General features: G+C 42.7%; 1 protein-coding gene across 2 annotated transcripts in view; it reads right to left on the reverse strand.

Moving 5' to 3' along the window:
• The window catches only part of CCNK (cyclin K), a 30,462-nt gene that overhangs the window by 1,885 nt on the left and 6,336 nt on the right, over positions 1–22,241 (reverse strand). For both annotated transcript variants that reach the window (XM_021941550.2, XM_021941551.1), the window contains exons 2-10: positions 16,838–17,086; positions 16,118–16,199; positions 14,121–14,252; positions 8,849–8,954; positions 8,299–8,356; positions 7,341–7,510; positions 6,733–6,998; positions 6,074–6,107; positions 2,500–2,571 (exon numbers count right to left, since the gene is read on the reverse strand). In XM_021941550.2, the coding sequence (XP_021797242.1) occupies positions 2,500–2,571; positions 6,074–6,107; positions 6,733–6,998; positions 7,341–7,510; positions 8,299–8,356; positions 8,849–8,954; positions 14,121–14,252; positions 16,118–16,199; positions 16,838–17,034 (1,117 nt within the window). In that variant the 5' untranslated portion in view covers positions 17,035–17,086. The remainder of the gene's footprint in view (positions 1–2,499; positions 2,572–6,073; positions 6,108–6,732; positions 6,999–7,340; positions 7,511–8,298; positions 8,357–8,848; positions 8,955–14,120; positions 14,253–16,117; positions 16,200–16,837; positions 17,087–22,241) is intronic.

Below are 22,241 nucleotides of genomic sequence, written 5' to 3' on the forward strand. Positions count from 1 at the left end.
AAGAGGGGCTAGATCAAACCCCTCTGCGTACTCTCAGATAGCAGCCTCCTTGAGAGGAGTGTGTGCAGGCGTGCTGCGCGTGCGTGCTGCGTGCTACGTGCGTGTGCTGCGTGTGTGCGTGCTGCCTGTGTGTGCATGATGCGTGTGTGTGCATGCTGCTGTGTGTTTGCAGCAGGGATAGGCAGCACTAGGTGTCAAGCACACCCAAGATACTTGTGCTCGGAACCAGCCTCAGGCCCCTCCCGCAGCGCCTCCCAGCCCATGAGCCCTCATGCCCCCTTCCGCCAAAGCCTTATTTAACACGTTTTGGCCTGTGATCTCTTGGTCACCATCAGACCCCTGGAAAATGGCGTCGGAACACCCCACCACAAGTAGCCAAACACACAGAATGAGTGTCCTTTCCCAAGGCAGCACAGGAGACAAACCATAGGCACAACATTTCTGGTTCCAGAGAACATAAAGAGGACAAAGGCCATGAAGATGCTTCTGGTTCCCCAGGCACTTGGGTTAGGGAAGGCAGAGCATGACATCCTGGTTGTGTAGACGTGGCCACTGGCACACAACCCGTTTGATCTTGCCAAAGTGAGCATGAGCAGGATGGATCGGGGTGGTAACAGGTGTGCCACTGGGGACCTGCCTGTGCAGATCAGCCCTCGCCAGCCACTGGGCAGGAAGGCCATATATGCTTGGCCTTAGAGAACTGGCTTTGGCTCCAGGTCAGGGCCAGATGCCCTGTGGTTCCAGAAGCTGACTAAAAAAGAGGTGCAGAAAAGCGCTGACACCCTTCAATGCCTCCTGTGTGTCACTCCACAGCCACCTGGGCCCACAGGCCTGCTCCTCTACCTTGCAGAAGCCAACTCTTCCAACACTCGACCCTGCAGCCTGAATCTTCAAGTCACCAGTGCACCCGCCCTTGTGCTCTGTGCCTGAGCTGGAACAGCAAGTGGGGGTCTATCCTCGGCACCCCATTCCCTCTGCACACTTGCTCCTGACCAAGTGCCATACACTGCCACCAAACCGCTCCCTAAACATCACTGCTGACCTGAACACCTCTTCCCATGGTCTAGGGCCTCCCAGGAAGCATGCTTCCCTCCCTTCCTCGTGGCCCAGTTTTACTGCGCCTCCCAGGCCCTGCTCTCTTCAGCCATGGCCTCCTGGCAGTGTATCTGGTTCCCAGGTCCCACTCAAGTTCCAGGCCTACTCCTGGCTGTCTGTAATGGGGGAGGGAGCAGAGCTCTGAGGCCTCCACAGCAGCTACTCAGTGCCCTGGAGGCAGCAGCACCCCTCTGGCCGCCCCGGGCTCCCCAGGTGAACCATCCGTCTCCTCAGTGAAGGCACAGCCCCAGGCTTGGACCAGGGGAACTGTACTTGGTGAGGAGGTGCTCCTTAAATGCTTCATGAGCAGCCGCAAGCATTTTTTTAAGTAAAGTTCATATTGAATCGGGGGTTTTGGGATTTGGCCCAAAGTGGAAAATGACGCCTCTGTTCTCCCAAAGCACAAACACTATCATGATTGAGTAAAAACAGAAATGTAATCTGTGGCACATCTGCTACGGGCACACGGTGCTGTGAGCCCCAGTGTGAGCCACATGCACCAACCAACAGTGAGTGCAGCAGGCTGGAGGAGCTGCGGACAGAGGCTCGGAAGCCTCCGGAGTATTAACCATCTTTCGGAAAGAAAACACAGGTCACTCAGGCCTTCTCTAGTGTGTCACCTTCTGAAATGGTGCCACAGGTAAAGAATGCCATCTACTTTACAGCTTTTCTATTTCCAGTGGTATCAGAGAGGCTTTCCAGCTTACCATGTACCTGTTGAGAACTTTTCACTCTTTCATTTACTCTGTACAATTGCTTGTTCTTCAAAATGCATAAGATGACACACCACCAACAGGAAGCAGGTGTGGGGACGGCCAGAGCCTGGCAGCCACAGTAACCCTGCCTCCATCTGCATAAACGTTCAGTTGGCAGGGTTTGGCTTTCTTTCCTAAAACTGATTCTAATACAATGTGTAGTTTAGCATTTCTGGATGTGAGAGGTCAGAGAATATTCAGATATACTTAACAATTTACAACATTCTCAAAATACCTGGTCAAAATGAGAACTTGTTTTTGAGACAGGGCCTCCCTTTCACCCAGGCTGCAGTGCAGCGGTGCAATCACAGCTCACTTGACTGCCCAGGGCTCAAATGATAGTTGGGACTACAGGCGTGTGCTACTACACCTGGCTAATTTTTTTGGACAGGGTCTCACTTCGTTGCCCAGGCTGACCTCGAACTCCTGGGGTCAGGTGATTCCCCTGCCTTAGCCTCCCAAAGGGCTGGGATCAAAGACACGAGCCATTGCGCCCGGCCCGAGAACAGTTTTGCAAAGATTCCTGCCCGTGGCTGACGCTGTCAATCTGGGCCCCACAGTCTTCCTTTTCTAAGCTCCCAGGACCTGCTGCATCCACTATTCAGCGGCGATGTGCACAGCTGGCCAAGCTGCTTCGGCAGATGCTTACCTGGAGGTGGGTGGGCTGGAGGCAACGGTGGGTGAGTGGTCTCAATTTTGGGAATTTTAGGTGGTGGTGGTTCTACGAAGAAAAAGCAGATTAGAAAACCACTCATACTTCTTCACATGAATAAACATGTAATACGAAAAATGTACTGGCAGAGATTTCTCTGGAGAAAAACAACAGAGATGACCAAGGCTTTAAGGGAACTTGAGGAAGGTTTCAGCTAAACCATTATGCCTGAATCCTGTTAACAAATGAAATATCACCTCCCTCCAAAAGACCTGTGAGCTTCCCACAGGCAGCCCATTTTCCACGTCTACCTAAGTTTCCTTGCTGACCACTTCACACAAGTCCTTCCAACCATGTGAGACCAGCAGAGCAACGTCTTCATGAGCACGTATGACCTGTCTGGAGTCCTCCCTGGTACAGAGGACACAAAGAAAGGTCCAGAGGAGCAACATCATGTCACTGAGTCCCCTGAGGGTTCACAAGAGGGTCTATCTTTTCATTCTTAGACATAGGTTATTTTCTCTCTCCCAAATACTGACTTCCAGTTGGCAGCACGTCAGAAGCAGCACATTAACTGGAGTCAGTAGAGCTCTGGAGGCTGACACGCTGATGGCAGAAGAATGTGCCGCTCATAAAAGCCCAGCAGTTGGGACCCCTTGAGGTGGAGGAAACAGCCCACCCTTCCGGGTCAGGCAGTGGCACGTAGCCAGAATCCACAATGACAGCACTAGGTCTCCAAGGCAGCCCAAGGGAAGTCCAATCTCTTCTGTTTAAGAAGGCAGCGTGCACATTGCAACTGAAAAAGAACCCTATTTTTCTGTTTGCATGTTGAGGCTTTTTCTTCCTGAAATGTACTTTCTTCTGGCTTGTACACCACTCAGACCTGAGTCTCCTCTGCCATCATTGGCCTCTTTCTCTGGATTTCCTCCATCTCAAATACAGGCTCAATTCAAGGTCCAGGGACCTCCTCTCTTCACCCTCTTCCTCAGAGTCCAAAGCCCCTGAGTGGACAACTACAAACCTACATTTCTAGTGTCCCTCTTGCCACCAAAACCATGACCCATCCCTAGACCCAGCAATCAGCACCTCACACTCCACCTTTTCCCTCTGTATCCTGTAAATGGTATTACTCTCACCTCAAGTACCCACCTCCTGCCTTTTTCCACAGCTGTTAATAGCTAAGGCTGTCTACATCAGGGCTGTCCAACAGCAATATAACTGAGAACCACATATCTATACTTTTAAACTTTCCAGGTGCCACTTTATTTTTTGAGACAGGGTCTCGCTCTGTCACTCAGGCTGGAGTGTAGTAGTGTAATCATGGTTACTGCAGCTTCAACCAATCAGGCTCAAGTGATCCTGCTGTCTCAGCCTCCCATAGCTGGGACCATAGGTGTGGCACCACCATGCCCAGCTGATTTTTAAATTTTGTGTAGTGATGGGGTCTCCCTACGTGGCCCAGTCTGGCCTGGAACTCCTGGGCTCAAATCATGCTCTGGCCTCCCAAAGTGCTGGGATTACAAGTGTGCCAGAAGCCACTTGAACAAGTAAAAGGAGCACTCCAGCCTGGGTAACAGAGCAAGACTCTGGAAATAAAAGGAAAAAGGATCAAAATTTGTTTAACCCAATAGATTGGAAATTTTATTTCAACATGTAACCAATATAAAGCTTTACTAATGAGATGTCTTATGTTCTCCTTTCTTGGAAATCTCTGTGTATTTTGTACTGTCAGTGCTTCAGAATTTTGACCCAGCCACATTCTCAGTGCTTGTAGCCCTCTGCAGCCAGTGGTCTCCGGCATGGCATCGCACAGCTGAGTTCCTCTATAAAGTTTCCCCTGGACCTGTCCTTTGTGCCCCGCAGCCAGCATGCCGAGGCCACCATGTTTCACCATGTTTCCCATGGGTGCCAGCAAGATTCTCCCCATTCCCAACCACTTGCCCCATTTACTGCTGCCAGGGCACTCGTTCTCAAATGAATTTAGACGAAGCCATTCCCCTGCTAAATCTCCAATGGCTTCCCTTGCCTCTGCCAAACTCATAGTCCTCCAGGTAAACTCTGTGATCTGGTCCTAACCCACGTTTTAGACCATATCAGAACCTTCCACCTTACTGCTCCATCCACCCGTCCGCGCCCGCTGCTCAAACGCAACTCTTCCTTCAAGGTTGCATGTAGCTTGTTTCCCGACTCTGACAGACCTGCACGTCAACTCAACTCAACTGCATTTCATGTGGCATGGAGCGCAGCCCATTCTTGTGTCTCACGTTTAATGTTGGTCAATATGAAGCTAATTAAAAAATTCACCTGTAGGCTCACGCCTGTAATCCCAGCACTTTGGGAGGCCGAGGTGGGCAGGTCACCTGAGGTCGAGAGTTCGAGACCAACATGGAGAAACCCTGTCTCTACTAAAAATACAAAATTAGCCGGGCCTGATGGTGCATGCCTGCAATCCCAGTTACTTGGGAGGCTGAGGCAGGAGAATCACCTGAACCCAGGAGGTGGAGGTTGCGGTGAGCTGAGATTGCACCACTGCACTCCAGCCTGGGCAATAAGAGCAAAATTCTGTCTCAAAAAAAAAAAAAAAATTCACCTGTACTGAACTCATTATTCCCTCAAATATACTGAAAAAAAGAAAAAAAAAAAAAAAAGTAGCTCTATCATAACTGTAAGATTTCACAGCAGTTTAATAAATGGAACTAAGAACTGAGAACATAGCCGGGCGAGGTGGCAGCGCCTGTAGTCCCAGCTACTCGGGAGGCTGAGGCAGGAGAATGGCGTGAACCCGGGAGGCGGAGCTTGCAGTGAGCTGAGACCCGGCCACTGCAGCAGAGCGAGACTCTGTCTCAAAAAAAAAAAAAAAAAAAAAAAAGAACCAAGAACATGGTTCTAAGAATCAGGAACTACTGGAACTAAGAACCAAGTAACAAAGAAGGACAAATGAGTCAATGGGGTCTATGCCTTCAAAGAGTTCAGTATGACAGGTGGACTGATCCTGTGACAAAACATTTCTAACTTTCTGTTCTGTAATTGTTCCAATTTTGCTCGCTCCTTCTGTTTATTTCCAATATAGACGTGAACTAACTTTGGGTTCTAGACATGTGACACCCCCTCAACCCAAGTGTGTTTAAAAGAGGCCTTGCCTGCATGGGCAGCTGGGCTGGGCCAGGTCGGGGCAGTCTGGGCAGCACACCTGCCCCCACTGCCCACCCCATCTGCTGTGGCTTGGTGCTTGGGAGAGGACTCTTGCTGCTGTGATGGGGGTAACTCATCTGTAAAACTAAAATTGCAGCAACAGTTCTCCTACACCCCTAATTATATTTTATATATGTTACTGAGTACATTTTTATTGCCAGTAATGTTTTCTGTATTGATAGCTTCGTAAGAGCACAATTTTAAAATCTATGATCATGTGATGAACAGAAAGACAATGCTGATGGAAGTTTTAGATGAGCTCTAAAGTTAAGATTTAAGGCCAATTTAGATCTGAAAAGAAACAATGTTGGCTAAGAATTTAAAGTTTTGCATATAAACACATAAAGCTAAAAACCAAAACATCAGAACAGGAAATTACCTGCTGCTTTGTTCTCTTCTTTGGGAGAAACAACCTGTTACAAAAGAAAATATACAATTGTTAGCTGGGATCCCGAGTATGATGAGAAAAAATGCCTTATCCAGCTACCATCGGAATCAGAGACAGCAGTCACTCTGAACAGCCTCAGACAAAAATTATTCCTGGCCTGAACTCTGAGGGCAAACCACGGCACCTACCAGATCATCATGTCTGCTCCCTTCCTCTTTCCATTTACCAAATAAGATAGAATGACTAGCTTTCCTGAATGGTGAGTTCTGAGTAAACACTAAGTTTCAGGACCACTTGGGAGCAGGAAAGAGTCCACTGTTTGGGGTCAGTCAGCTGCGTAGAAGCAGCATGCACAACAACACTGCTAGGACACAGCAACAACACCCTGTCAGGCTTCAGAACCCTGGCAGGGATGAAACAGGCAGCAGGGCTGGAGCCGGGCAGACAGTCCCCTCCTGGTTCTGAGGCAGCCTGTCCTTGGAGCACCTTCGTTTTTAGGCTCCCCACCAACAAGCAGTTGGACTGCGAGTTTCGGTGAACGCTCCCTGCTTCCAGTGTTCCCTGTGCTCACTTAGAAATGGGAACAGTGCTCAAGTGTGGCTGCCACCTGGAAAGCCCGCTCTACCCAGGGCCTGCTTCGGCCCACTCACCACGGCTCGCTTAACCTGTCGGGGAGAACTGGGCTGCGGAGAGGGTTTCTTGGGCTGTTGGGCTGGCTGCTGCTGCTGGGCTGGTTGCTGGGGGTCCTTCTGCTGGGGCTGGGATGGTTCGGAGCTTTGAGACGGCTGTGACTGCTGTACTTGCGGCACTTGTGGTGTAGGCTGAAGAGATGGGGGCTGTTGCAGCTGATGGGGGGTGTGATGAGGCATCTGTTGTTTTCCTTGTGAGTAAAGATCCAGGATTTGGTGGCAGATGTCTAAATGATAGCCAACAATCACATTTTACACAAATTGGCACTTTAAATAAAATTTTACCTGGATAAAGAATCAGTTAGGATACCCCTACAAGGACCTAAGCATGAATCACATTTACAACTCAACCCATCTTTGTTGTGTGCAATAGTGGTGTGTGTTTTCAGTTCATCAGAAGTATGTGTTTGGACAAAGTGGAAACTATTAGATAATTTAATTAACGATGCTTCTGAAATATTGCTCACATATGTCTATTTGGGAAAATCCATTCTTGGGACTCAGGGTACACATGGAAGAATAATCTCAACAAGGAACATCCTCACAAGAAAGCTTAGCATGCCTGGTACCTTCCAAAACGTCAACTGGGACATCTTGAACAAACTGCTCCCACCATCTCCTGTACATGGGTTTGGAGGTCCATTCTTGTATTTCAAATTTGCACAAACGTCCTGCAAGATACATCACTGCTACTGCTATGATCTCGGGTTCCCACTGCAGTGACAAGGTGGTGCAGAGACTAGTTCAACAAGAAAAAAAAAAGGTTAGATTATATGATCTAACATTTATGATCAAACCAGCACATGGAGATGCCATAACTAACCATTAATTTGCTTATTCTCCCCTAAATTTAATTAAAGTACTATAAATAAAAAAAACTCTTTACTCTTCTAAGGGTACCCAACTAAGTTACTTTAACCACAGTTAATAATTTATCTATTCCTTAAAGAATCAGAAGAATTCTAGCACATCCAAAAATCGCTACATCAATGAAAATGACTTATGTTATTCAAACTGTTAATATCCTAGCCACTCAGCTGTTTCTTCAAATGAAATCTTATGGGGGAAGTCAAATGTGAGAGAACTTCACTGACTGAGGTGGGATGGGGCTGGCAGCAACTCCATTCACAGGCATTCTGTTTCCCACCATGGTCCTTCATTAGATCCCTGGCCTCTCAAAAGAATGTCAAGGTTCTAAAATGATACCAGGAAGTATATTTTTGCAGAACCAAATGGGCTCTAAGTATTGAGTTTTCAAAATTCTCCAGTGTACTGTTTTGGACTTATGTTTCAGACTGGTGATAAAAGGTCAGCACCTCACGCCACCATGCCACGGCGAGCAGAAGGAAACCCTCTGCTGGGAAGCAGATGACCTAGACGCCAGCCACAGCTTTGCCATTAACTGACTCCTCAAGCCAGGGCAAGTCAATTTCTTCTGACATAAAATGAGGGGTTTAGATGAAATGGCCCATAAAGTCTTTGCCTATTTTAAAACACTATAATTAATCAACATTTGAATATGTATACCTGTCATTTACAAATGTCCATGCCATTTGAACCAACTTTTGAATTTTGTTTTTATCACCTAGAAATGGAGACAAAAAGGTAAATTAATAGCAATAGGAAAAAAAGTTCACAGGCAGCAGCAAGTATTTATTGAAAACCTACCAAGTGTTCAGCACTACTCAAATACACAGCAAAGAGCTTTTGCCTGGGAAACAAGGATGAACGATGTGGGTCCACGTCCTATCCCTTCTTCCTCCTCACGACCTACGCTGAACCACCATGTATGGAAAACCTGGCTCCAAGGCTAAGTTTATTAGTCCGTTTAAAAAATTCTGACTCATTTTCCTGCCTCTCGTATCACTTGGCAACTGGATGACAGAGCCCGTTTATACATAAAAGGAAACAGCATTAACAGCTGCCATACTGAATTGACTGAGCAAGCCACGTCCTTGGTATTTTACACATCAAACTTTGTTTTCCTCTTTTGAGAAGCATAATTTGAGTCTTTATAATCAAATTATAAAGACTTGATTTCAAAATGAAAAAGTTCTTCTGAAAACTTTCTTCTTACCTTTGAGTTGCTTTGCATATTTGAGTAGGAACTGGTATGGATGTTCTACCTGTAAATCAAACTTGATGGTCTGCAGTAAGATTCTTTCCAGAACCATTACTTCCTCCTAAAAATCAATCACAAATGTTAGGATAGTAATTACAATTGCAGGTCTCAAGCAGCATTACAAAAGTGAGCTTTCCTGTCTATTTATTCTCTCTTCAAGTTATATTGTAGCAACTGTTTTTCATTCCTTTCTCTCCCACTCAGACTTTTAACATGCTCAGAGACACTGATAAATTCTGAAAAGATCCCAAACAGGCAGACAAAGCAGAGGGTTAATGTAAAAAAAATACTGAAAACAAAAAGATACTTAAATATATTATTATTTTCAATACACATGAGTCTCCCTTTACAAAACAGATCTTTACGTTACTGATAATTTGACTAAACTGTAATTTCTTTCAAGACCTTAAATTTAAAAAACGCAATCTTTTAGGAATTTTCATTGAAAATATTTTAAGCAAGAGTTTATGATAGCCAGCCTCATGAAAACTCAGACAGATAAGCTGTACCAGTGTGTGTGTATGTGTGTGTATATATACTCATGTACACATATAGTGTATTATGTGTGAATGGGGACAAATCAATTTTGTGTTTACATCTTTCATTTATTTGAAATAAACTGTCCCAACATCACTTACTGAATAAATGATCATTTCCAATTTTATTTAAAATGCTACCTAAATCACCTCCTAAACTGTGTGCGTATGTCTGCCTATACACACTATCTTTTCTGTTCACTGCTATGTCTGCCTACTCCTGGACCAGGATCAAAGGGATGTGGGTGGGATACAATAGCTCAAGTATTACTCCTTTTTTATAAACCGTTTCTTGATTCTGCATGTCCCCTTCACTCAAATTTTAGTACCATTTTACTTAGTATCATTCCAGAAAACATACATGCTATTAATATTCTCATTGGGAACTCAGTGGATTTACAGAATAATTAGGGAGAATGGAGATTTTTAACCATATTGAATTTTCCTTCCAAAAATTTATTAATATCTTTTCAGTCCTTTAGTTGTTTTAAAGTCCTCCCCACTCCACTAACGAGGTTTCCACAAGGTTTATCCTTGAACATTTTACTGTTGCTATTGTTAATGGAATGTCCTCTGATGATACTCTCTGACTAATGTCTTGAACTCAGCTCCTGCACAGCCGGACTGCACCTACTGCTTAAAGACAACATACACTACAACCAAGACACTGTGTGCGGGGAGGACAATTTGAGAGAATTCCTTGGTTGGCATCAAAGAAAGGGCATTGTAGAGGACTGTAAATCTCATCAACAGGTGCAGAGACCCATAGGTCACTGGCTTTCATTTAGAAGCATGGTATTATTTCATAGGATACAGAGATGATTCAATAATTATTATTCCAAATTACATGGCAAGACTACGGTTTTTCAACCCTAGTTTCCCAAGCATTTTCTCATGAAAGTTTTTTAAAATCTTAGAAACTTTCACACAGTGTTAAAAAAAAAAAATTGGGCCGGACATGGTGGCTCATGCCTGTAATCCCAGCACTTTGGGAGGCAGAGGCAGGCAGATCACTTGAGGTCAGGAGTTCAAGACCAGCCTGGCCAACATGGTGAAACCCCATCTCTACCAAAAATATAAAAATTAGCCAATCGTAGTGGAAGGCACCCGTAGCCCCAGCTACTTGGGAAGCTGAGGCAGGAGAATCGCTTGAGCCTGGGAGGCAGAGGCTGCAGTGAGCTGAGATTGTGCCACTGTACTCCAGCCTGAGTAACAAGAGTGAGACTCCGTGTCAAAAAAAAAAAAAAGAAAAAATTTTTTTCTTTGTCATTGTCACCACTTGCTTCCCAGAAGCTTCAACATTTCCTCTAAATTTAGAAACAATTCTTTTTACCAAGTGTATCAATTGGCTTGCAGGCTATAGCCCATGTACTGTTACAGGATAGCCCAAGGCCTGCCTTCCCTCTGTCTTCCAAATATTCAATTAACAGGGTCATTTTAGGCCTCTGAGTAAACATCATTCCTCAGGAAAGCTTTCCCTCAGCCCCTATTTATCCAGGGGAGTTGCCTGGGTCCCTGGATGTAATGCTATCATAGCACCTTAAACGATCTTTTATACCATACACCACAACTCATAATCGAATAGTTATATACTCATTTGATTAAAATTTATCCTGCCACTCAACTGCAGAGTCCATGAGAGCAGAGACCATGTCTGTTCTGCCTTGTGCCTCATGTCTAGTGCCCAACAAAGGCTGAAACAATAATTAACATTACAGAGAAAAGCCACACGACTAAAATAAAGCTAATTAAGGCAAAAAAAAAATTTCATGGGACTCATGATCTTATTTTTCCTAAATACTTATACTGCCCCCACAAAAGAACTGCGCTCCTCTCTGCCGAGGAAAACATGTTCCACAATGTCTTCACTGCTCCCAGCTCCAGGTGTTTTCCTTTGGCCCCGACTCCCACCAGTAAGACTGCGCGAGATAGAGAGGCAGGGGGCAGGTTGTAAAGCCCCCTCCCCCATTCAGATCTAATTGGTATGGTGACCCTTCTTTTCTCATTTTCTGGGGCACAAGAGCTGCAGAACTTCTATCTCAGTGTTCCTGGACCAGGGGACTGGTTTCCTGACTTCATGGTATAGTGGGTAAAAGCTGAAAGTAAAAGGGGCTTTACTTTATCCCAAGGCACCGTGGGATAGCACAAACCAGCAGCTGCCACGAGTCTGCGCCCTGCCGTGGTCCCAGATCTGTGTGATGCCTTATCCTTAAGCACAGCTTGCCAGCCACAAGGTTCACCTGCCCCTGTGACAGGGGGGTGACTGAACACGGCATGTTCCTACAATCAGACTTATCACATCAGGACACAGGGCCATTACTCAGTAAAAATCAAATACCCACGCGCACTGAAAACATTATCTGATGGTGAAATTATTTCCATAAAACTGCATTTTTGGTTGCAGTTATTATGAGTTCCTAATAGGTTCAAATGTTTATAAATAGATTAATGGATTTATAATTAAGTTCAAAAGAGTTACCCACATTGGCAATACTTAGAAGATACTAGTGTGAATCACAACCACAATATATATAAAAGTGTTCTGGGCCCTTGTTAACTCCTCAAAGCAATGAGGAGAATGACTATACATTCTGTATATACATACATAATGCTCAGCAAAGACAAAGATAACTATTGTGAGACAATACAAGCTAGTTAGGAAAAACAACACCATGAATGGTGCTGAACTTCTTGGCTTTAGCTTTGCTTTAACTGTGATTTAGACATTTCCTCAGAACATTAGTTTGACATTTATTCCATAAGTACTTGCTGAACGCCTACTCTGTCCTGCCACTGTATGAGGCATCAAACAAAACGACAGTCTTTGCTCTCATGCATCTTACAGCTCAGAAGGGGAGGGAGTTATGTGTGTGATAATTTGATGAAAATATATCTAATGGATACTACTATCTAAATGCATACCACTAAGTGAAAGAGACTAATCTGAAAACGCTACATCCTATATGATTCCAATTCGATGATATTCTGGAAATGGCGAAACTATAGAGACAGTAAAAATTTCAGTGGTTGCCAGGGGTTAGCGGGGAGAAGGCGACAAACAGGTGGAGCACAGAAAAATTTTAAGGCTATGAAAATAAACTATATGATACTATAATGGTGGCTACATGTTACTATACATATGTCCAAACCCACAGAATGTACAACACTGAGAATGAACCCTAATGTAAAGTTTGGACTCTGGGTGATGTGTCAATGCAGGCTCATCAGTTGTAGCAAATGTACCACTTTGGTGGGGGGGGATGCTGCAAATGGGGGAAGCTGTGCATGTGTGGGGTGGGGGGTATATGGGAAATCTCTGTACTTTCCACTCACTTTTGCTGTGAACATAAAACTGCTCTAAAAAAAAAGTGGTTTTTTTTTCCCCTGAGGTGGAGTCTTGCTCTGTCGTCCTGGCTGGAGTGCAGTAGCGTGATCTCGGCTCACTGCAACCTCTGCCTCCCAGGCTTAAGCAATTCTCCTACCTCAGCCTCCCAAGTAAATGGGACTACAGGTGTGTGCCACCATGCCCAGCAAAAAATAAAAAAAGTTTTTTTTTTTTTTTAAGTAATATTAGTTTATTCTTTTTTTTTTGTTTTTGAGACAGAGTCTTGCTCTGTCGCCCAGGCTGGAGTGCAGTGGCGTGATCTCAGCTCACTGCAAGCTCCGCCTCCTGGGTTCACGTCACTCTCCTGCCTCAGCCTCCCAAGTAGCTGGCTCTACAGGCGCCCACCACCACACCCGGCTAATTTTTTGTATTTTTAATAGAGATGGGGTTTTGCCGTGTTAGCCAGGATAGTCTCGATCTCCTGACCTCGTGATCTACTGGCCTCAGCCTCCCAAACTGCTGGCATTACAGACGTGAGCCACCGCGCCCAGCCAGTTTATTCTTATATAGTAGAGATGGGGTTTCGCTATGTTGCCTAGGCTGGTCTTGAATTCCTGGGCTCAAGCAATCTGCCCGCCTTGGCCTAAATAAAGTACTTTTGAAAATCTATTTAATTGCAAACTGTGATAAATGTTATGAAGGATAATTATCAGGCGTTACAGGGGTTGCAATAAGGGGAACTTGATGAGAATGGGAGTGGAGGAACACTGCCACGGGTCCCTAAAAGTGGTATTTTAAAAACACAATAAAAGGATATGTACAATTTTTTGAGCACCACTTGCTGACACTGGCATGAGTTGTATTGTATGGAAGGACAGGATGGGTGGTGTGACCAGTATCAAGCTCTGGGTGCATAAAAATGCTGCAAATGTCGATACTTTCCAACATTCTTTGGAAGCAAAAGATACATGGCATATGTAGGCACATGTATGTGTACATACAGCATATGTACTTTTGTTTGACCCAGCAGCTAGCTGGAGTTGTAACCCTGCCATCACTACTGCACTTAAGAAGTGGAGTCCTAATGGCAATTAAGTGGATTTTTGCTCATATCCATGAAATGTGCCATTGCCCCAAAGTGCTGAGAATACTGTTGGGCACATAAGGAAGCATTGAGTAAGTGTAGGCTACATGATCTTCCCTCCTTTCTTACAAAAGCATAAAGTAACTTCTACAGAAGGCCCTCTTAGGAACTCAAGAGACTGGCAGACACAAGGGCCACAGGCATTGTCAACATGTGGAACTGTATCATAATGCTACCAAGAGGAATCAAGACCAGAAGGCAGGAAGTTATTATTGTTCTTACCTTTGGGTCATCTCCAAACTGGCCAAATTGTACATCATTTAATAAACTACGAGCTGTTTTGATGATATCTTTACATTTTTTTGGTGTTTCTTCTACTTTCCCAGCCAGAAATAGGCAACAGGCTCCTGTCACCTAAAAGAGAAACAAAAGTTCTTGATTTTTGTTATCAAAGGTCACACACAAATAGATACAATAAATTTTGGCCTTCATAATAAACTGGTCTTCCTCATTCCGCAACCTTCCTTTTTATCATTCACAAATACTCTGATACTCTAGAATCTTGAAGGAAATTTTATACATAATAAATCCCCCAAAACTCTAGCTTCAAAAATTATTTAAAATTTAACTTTCTTAAAAAAAAGTCATGTAAACAAAGAAAATGCCAAAAACGAAAATAGCCACATAAATAAATTTTCTTCTCATATTCCAATCTGAAATTAACTCCCTAAATAGCAAGCTTTGCCGTGGAAAAAGAAAGAGCACAACTAAACACAGTCCTGTGGAATCCATCTCAACAGCACTGCCCATGTTTCCTTTTCTTTCTGCTATGGTCTGAACGTTTATGTCCTAATTCATAGCTTGAGACCTAATTCCCAAGGTGGCTGTATGAATAAGTGAGGCCCTTGGGAAGTGATTCTGAATGGGATTACTGCCCTTATAAAAGAGGCCCAAGGGGCTTGTTCCTCCCTTCCATCATTTGAGAATACAGCAAGAAGGAGCCCTTTTATGAGGAGTAAACCCTTACCAGACACAGAATCTGCCAGCACCTTGATCTTACACCTCCCAGGCTGTAGAACTGTGAAGAGTTAAGTTTCTGTTGTGTGTAAATTATTGGGTCTCAGGCATTTTGTTATAGCAGCCTGAATGGATGAAGAAACTGTCCCTCCAGTTGCCTCAACCTTAGCTCAGTACCTATATCGCTGGGGTCTGAAATGCGCTGTCTTCAGCTTCTCTTTGCCCGCTCCAATCCTTCCTACACGCCACTCTCCTCACATAATCCTGATCACACTAGATGTCAGACACTCTGCCGGGGGTACAAAACTGATTCCAGCATGGTCTCCTTCTTCAAGAACTTCACAACCAGTGAGGAAGACACGTATGTAAATCTAATTAAAATCTTAGCAAACAAAACAAATCAATGCAATGACCTTCCTGTTAAGTCTGTCATTTTCATGAAACCTCTTAATAACTGCATTGTTCACCCACTAAAGTCAAATTTTGGAAGTCTGGCATTCAAGGCTTATTGTGGTCTGACCCAGTCTACCTATCCAGCCAGGGTTTCATCACTCCCTTCCTGCCAAATCAAGCTCCTGGCTGGGCTGACTATGTGTCACATGCTTCCCCCTACCTCTGCTTATGCTAGCTTCTGTTGGAGCACTAACCTAGCCCATCACGGCATGGCTATGTCCTATGTACGTTTAAGGCTTACCTTATTGCTGGCACCTTCCTCCTAGCACTTTCCCTGCTCTCTCCAAGATGTAATTCGTCTCCTCCTTGAATGCCACAGCTCTCTATCAGTATCTTCCGATGGCCTCACTTTCCATCATGTGCTCTGTGCATGTCATACCACTTACCCTGGACTGAAAGCTACTCTATCTCCCACAGAGAGTAAGAAACAATGCATGTCTTGAGGAGTAATCAAAGAATGAGTGACATGGCATAGACAACTTCTGCTCCATTTTGCTTTCTTGGTCTTTGTTGAGTCTCAATTATAAGCCCAAATTTATCTTGGGAAAGGTAACACAGGAGTAAACTTTCATAAAAAGTGCAATATGACTATGGTCCATATTGGCCTAAGTGAAAAGATTTGAATATGGCTAATTAGAATAAACAAAGTTCAAACTTGATTTTGTTTATATACAGTATATACCACATAAAAATAAATACTTTCTGGAAAATATGAGAAAAATAGAGACTACAATTAGTCCACCAAACTGTGTGGAAATAAAAACATATGACAGAGAATTAAAATAAAATTCAAACACTTAAACACTTACATATCTTGGGAATTGCTTGAAGGAATGAAACATATAGAAGCGATGAAAATAAATTATTCCAGTTGCCAGGGTATCATAGTGTCTGTTGTTCTGGTTAAGGACTCTAACCAATAACTTTTACAGGTTATATTCTTAGTTAAATGTAGAAAAACAAAAAGACAACAACAACAAAATCAATGGTAAAGTAAACAGTATTAGTGGCAAAGTAAGGAGATGGGAATCTCAGGGTGTCAGAATTCTGGTACAAAAATTAGCAAGCTGAAGTTTTATACTTTTAACACCCTTTAGAAACACTTCAACTGTGATCTTTTTTTTTTTTTTGAGACAGTGTCTCCGTCACCCAGGATGGAGTGCAGTGGTGTGATCTTGGCTCACTGCAGCCCAGGTTGGTCTTGAACTCCAAATTTCAAGGGATGCTCCCGCCTAGGTCTCCCAAAGTGCGGGGATTACAGGCATAAGCCACTGTGCCCAGCCTCAACTGTGATCCTCATGGGTGCCTCATATCCTCCTGGCTGGCCACCTCCTCAGTGGCTAAGTCTACACCTTCAAAATGACAAACCAGAAAGAGAAAAACTTCCACCAGAAACAACATTCAAACAGATATTTAAGAACTGCTCTGGTACAGAGAAATTACTATATATTTTGTCTACAGAATCTAATTATTTCTTGGTGGTGAGTGGGGAGTCTATCTGTAACAGACTCCAAGGAGAGTCAGGATACAGCCCCAAACGTGTGCCCACATCAAAGATGAACCGAGCGCCCTCTCGACGGTACCGGGCCTCAGTGGCTGGATCGAGTCCTTCAAGTTGTGAGGGTGTATGAGCCAAGTCTTTCTTATCCCAGTACCAACATGGCTTTGTGTGGTCCAGGTTTGCTGAAGTTACTGAAGGGCTTGAATTTTCTTTATTCTCCTTCATTTATTGAAGTAGACTTGTTCTTTCCCAAAGGTCCTCTGAAAATGTTAGAATCCTATGAGAAAGAAAAAAGCAAAGTTGGAAAGGAATACTCCATCCTATAAGCAATCTAGAATCATAGATCGTACCTGGTTTGGGATCAGTATTTCCTGTAGAAACCATACAGTCAATAGCTAGTTACAAGCCCAGGCTAACTCCAGAGCCAATTTAACACAATACTGTTAAGATGACCCCAGTACTAACATTAATAAATCTCAAATTTCATGGTAGTTTAAAAAAGAAGAGTATTTCCTCCCTCTCTCTTGAGATTAAAGGGTTAATTTTTTTTTATTTGACAAAGTTTTGGAAGAAACGAAGCACATTTCACTTTCTTCTGGTTTTTCTTCACTAGACACACAAGTACTCTAACACTGGTCCAGATTCCATGCTTCAGTAAAACCTGGGCCTGTCTTAATCTTTACAAAGATTTATGTTCTAAAACTAATCATCTCTTCCATCTAGCATCCCTTTTCAGTTTATTCCATATAGGCACTTTCACTTAGACGAGTCATGGGATTTGGTTAATTCACATCTGCACAAATCACTGAATTCACTGATGTAAACCAAATGTGCATCTTGTGATTTGGGGAGTGGGTGGACGGAAGTGGTCCACGAGAGAAGGAGCTCCTTTAAACTGTTCTTGCTTTCTCATCCTCTTCCCTCTCTTTCATTCAGAATAAAGACATTCTCCAAAAGCTCCATGCTGAGAGAAAGAAAAAAAAAATACCAAGGATCTCATCTAGAGATCACTGTTACAAATAAGTCATTTGTAACCTGGATCAGAGACAGCAGAAATTTTCAAATAAGACATCAAAAGGGTTCCGAAAGAGCTGGCTGGAGCCAGGTTAATCTGGTCAGCAAGAAAACAGCAGCTCTGTGGCCAGGTTCTGGACCAGGGCTCCCACCAATTCATCTGGAAACCAAAACTTTTCTGTGTACCTGCCTCATTTCTGGTGGGGAGGGTGACATGGCGGGGCTGAGTATTCTCCTCCTTGCACCTGGCAGCTCTGAAGGATATGTGATCTTTCTTCCAAGAGGAAGAATTAAGTACCTGGACAAAAGCTTGAACTAATAATTTACATTTTTGTGTGTGACTGATTAAATTGGGCACTGTTCAAAGGGTGGGGGGAGACCAGTTAATTAAAACCTCAGAAAACATGACCTGTTCATAATCAGGTATCACACTGAGACACAATTCTCACCTACTGGATTGGCAAAAATCCCGAAGTTTGACAATTTGCTCTGTTGGCAAGGCTACACAGTAGCAGGTGATCTTATAAGCTTCTAGTGGGAGTACAAAATGGTCCAACTGTCACAGAGAGGTTCACGATATCCAAAAAAATTACACATGCATTTGCTCTTTGACCCAGCAATCCCACTGCTAGGAATCGACTCTGAAAATATTGTCGTAACTATGAAATGTCACAACTATGAAACAGCATGTGCATAAGATTATTCGCTGTAGTGTTATTTATAATGGCAAAACTATAAACAACCCAAACGCCCATCATCGGGGGACTGGCTGAGTAAAATATGGTACATGCACACAACAGCATACCCCACAGCTGTTAAAAAGAATGAGAAAGATCATTAAGTACTGGACAGACAGACTTCCATATCAGCAAGGTACGGGATAGTGTACACAGTATGTTAGCATCCATGTAACAAAGGAGGGTAAAAAAACAGACATCTCTATTTTTTTTTGTTTTTTTGAGACGGAGTCTTGCTCTGTCACCCAGGCTGGAGTGCAGTGGCATGATCTTGACTCACTGCAAGCTCCGCCTCCCGGGTTCATGCCATTCTCCTGCCTCAGCCTCCCAAGTAGCTGGGACTACAGGCGCCCGCCACCACGCCCGGCTAATTTTTTTGTATTTTTAGTAGAGACGGGGTTTCGCTGTGTTAGCCAGGGTGGTCTCGATCTCCTGACCTCGTGATCTGCCCACCTCGGCCTCCCAAAGTGCTGGGATTACAGGCGTGAGCCACCGTGCCCAGCCAGACCTCTCTATTTTTTAAAAGTAATTCAAAAAATAATTACTAATAAGGAAAAACAGGATGGAAAAGACAGGAATGGAAACAAGACTTCTCTATGTGTATGTCTTTTCATACAGCTTTGCCTTTTTATGAAAGCTTTTATTTTAAACTAATTGTAGGTTTATAGAAGAGCTGTAAAGATAGATGAGTTTTTGTCTATACCCTTCACTTAGCTTTCCCTAATGTAAACATCTTCCATAACCATGGTTCATTTATCAAAAAAAATAAATTAACTTTGGTATAACCACTATTAACTACACATCATATTTGGGTGCAGGTGATATCAGAATAACTTACTAATGTTAACCATGAGCTCTTGGTTAAGATGGAGTCTACCAGGTTTCTCACTGTAAATTATTATTTTTCCCTTCCTATCTTCTATTCCTTAGATGCAAGTCACAAGGTCCAGCTCACACTCAAGGGTAAAGGAATTAAGCTCCACTTTCTAGAGGAAGAGGCATCAAAGAAACTGTGGACATATGTTAAAGCCACCCAGTAGAAAGTAAATATTTTGGGGGAAATATTTTATAATGCAAAATACTATACAAATGTCTGTTTCTCCTTCAAGTTTCATCTACTAATTTTAGCACTCACCTGAGATGATAATAACTGTGGTATTCTAATGGTGACTTTCTATTTCCTTTACTGCTTCAACATTTATTATTTGGAATCATTTTGTTAACATTCATTTCTTCTCTCCCATTTATTTATTTTAGTATAGGTGTCAGTATTTTATTCTTTGGGTTATAATCCAATACTATCACTATCATTATTTATTTTGTTGCTCAAACTATTCCAATGTGGCCATTAGGTGCTCTTTCAGCTTGACTCCCTTCCGAGTACTTTTATAACCTTTGATGTTTGAATCATGTAAATATTTAACAGACTCATAAACTTAACTAAAAATCAAGAAGCAAATCCTAAAACTCAAACCAAACGGGCAACAAAACCACACAGAAAATTTACTTCAAGTAATTTCTGATCTTGTTACATGCTTAGTGAGATATATTCTAAGGACAAAAAGAACTGAAAATAATTATTTATTTATTTACTTATTTATTTTAGTCAGAGTCTTGCTCTGTCATCCAGGCTGAAGTGCAGTGGCATGATCCTAGCTCACTTCAGCATCAAACTCCTGGCCTTAAGCGATCCTCCTGCCTCAGCCTCCCAAAGTGCTAGGATTATGGGTATGAGCCACCGTGGCCGACCCCAAGGAAATTGTAAAACTTCATTATTCTATTGTTAGTAGTGTCATTAATATTGTAATTTTCAAACAAATTTTTTTTGCATGTTGTGGAATAAAGCAAATATGTAAATGTTAATGTTGTTAGGAACCAAGATTTTCAGTGCAGAGAAAACAAATGTACACATGCACAAAACCAAATGTTAAGAAAAAATCTGTGATGTTAAACTTTAACTGAAGATATCAAGATAAATCACGGTTAAAAATATATACATATATATCCCATTTCTCTCCTTTTCAAGTACCAAGAAGGAATGACAAACCTAGTTCTGAAATCTTAACTTTTTCAATACCAATACCCTCTAAAAGGAAGCAGCTTTCTTTCCAGTCTGGGGTTGGAGCCTACCTGGGATGTACTCAGACCAATCAAAGCTTATCAAAAGACATAGGACTGCTGAAGGAATGATTTGCTAGGGGGAAAAAAAAAAGACATAGGAATCATCATGATGGGTGCCCACTGGACTAATTCAAGGTAATTTGAATAGTAAAAAGAAAAATGACTGCAGTTGATCATAAAATACAATCTATGTGTCCATAACAATATTAATATAGAGAGAGAATAATACTTTGCTAGCACCGATAACTACTGATAATAAAATGCTACTGATAATAAATGCTACTTTGCTAGCACTGATTTTAAGTACTGTAAAAAATAATACAGTTTATCCTTAACAAAATGATCACACTTGACATCACTAATAGGGTGAAAACCTGCCATTATGTGACTTCCAATTGCAATGAGAAATAAATATCACCTACCTATGCAGTATTCTTGTCCCCCAAAAGCTTAACCTAAATTTAAGCAAACTTTTGACTGAACCTCCGGTTTACAGTAAAAACTGACGGTAGGAGAGTAAGTGAAAAAGCACAACACGGAAACTATTAGTCACACCCAGAAGGTGAGACACTCTACTCAACGACCGACCTGGTCTCTTCAAAACTGTCAGTATTATCAAAAAACATTTTGAAAGACTGTCTTAGATTTAAAAAGGCTAAAGAGGGCTAACAACAAAATGCAATATGTGAACCTTGATTAGATCTTTTTTAAAAAAAAAAAATTTCAAACAATTAGGAAAAATTTAAGTATGAATTGCATATTACAGGATATCAGGAAGGGAATTACTGTCAGTTAATTTTCTTTGGGGGTAATAAAGATATTGTGATTACACAGGAGAATGACTTTATTCTGAGCAGATGAAGGCTGAAGTATTTTGGGTAAAGTGTCTTAATGTCTGCAACCTACTTTCAAATAGTTCAGCTAAAACACAACCACACAGTAAACATGGCAAAAAACGAATATGTGTCCACAGGTAAACAAGTAGTCATTGCACTATTCTTTCATATAATAAAAAGTTGGGGATAAAGTCCGATGAGACTGCATAGGAGACCAGGAGGACTCCTTATCTTCATCAATCCCTCGAGAGCCAAGGAATACTTGCCTATGTGTGGGTACTGGTTTCATAAATTACAACACTGTAATTTGAATCACAGCATACAAAAAGAAAAGTGCACTAATTATAAGTGTATGGCTGATTGTTTTTCACAAAGTAAACACACCTGTGTAACACTATTCAGTTGAGAAATAGAACAGTACCAACATTCCAGAAGCTCTCTTCATTCTTCTCCTAGTCACTATCCTCCCAAAGATAACTATTCTGACCTCTATTTCCATCAATTAGTTTTGCCCCTGTTTGAAGGACTGTGCAACGACACAGTACCACTTTTACATTTGGTTTCTTCTGCTCAATATTAAGTTTGTGGGATTCATTCCTGTTGTTGCATAAGGCAGTAGTTGTTCATTCTCATTGCCGCAGAGCAGTGGTTTTCAAACCTGGGACAATTTTGCCCCCCAGGGGACATCTGGCAATGTCTGAAGACACTTCTGGTTTTCCTAACT

This window comes from Papio anubis, chromosome 7 (assembly GCF_008728515.1).
Source record: "Papio anubis isolate 15944 chromosome 7, Panubis1.0, whole genome shotgun sequence".
In the NCBI taxonomy this organism is placed as follows: Eukaryota; Metazoa; Chordata; class Mammalia; order Primates; family Cercopithecidae; genus Papio; species Papio anubis.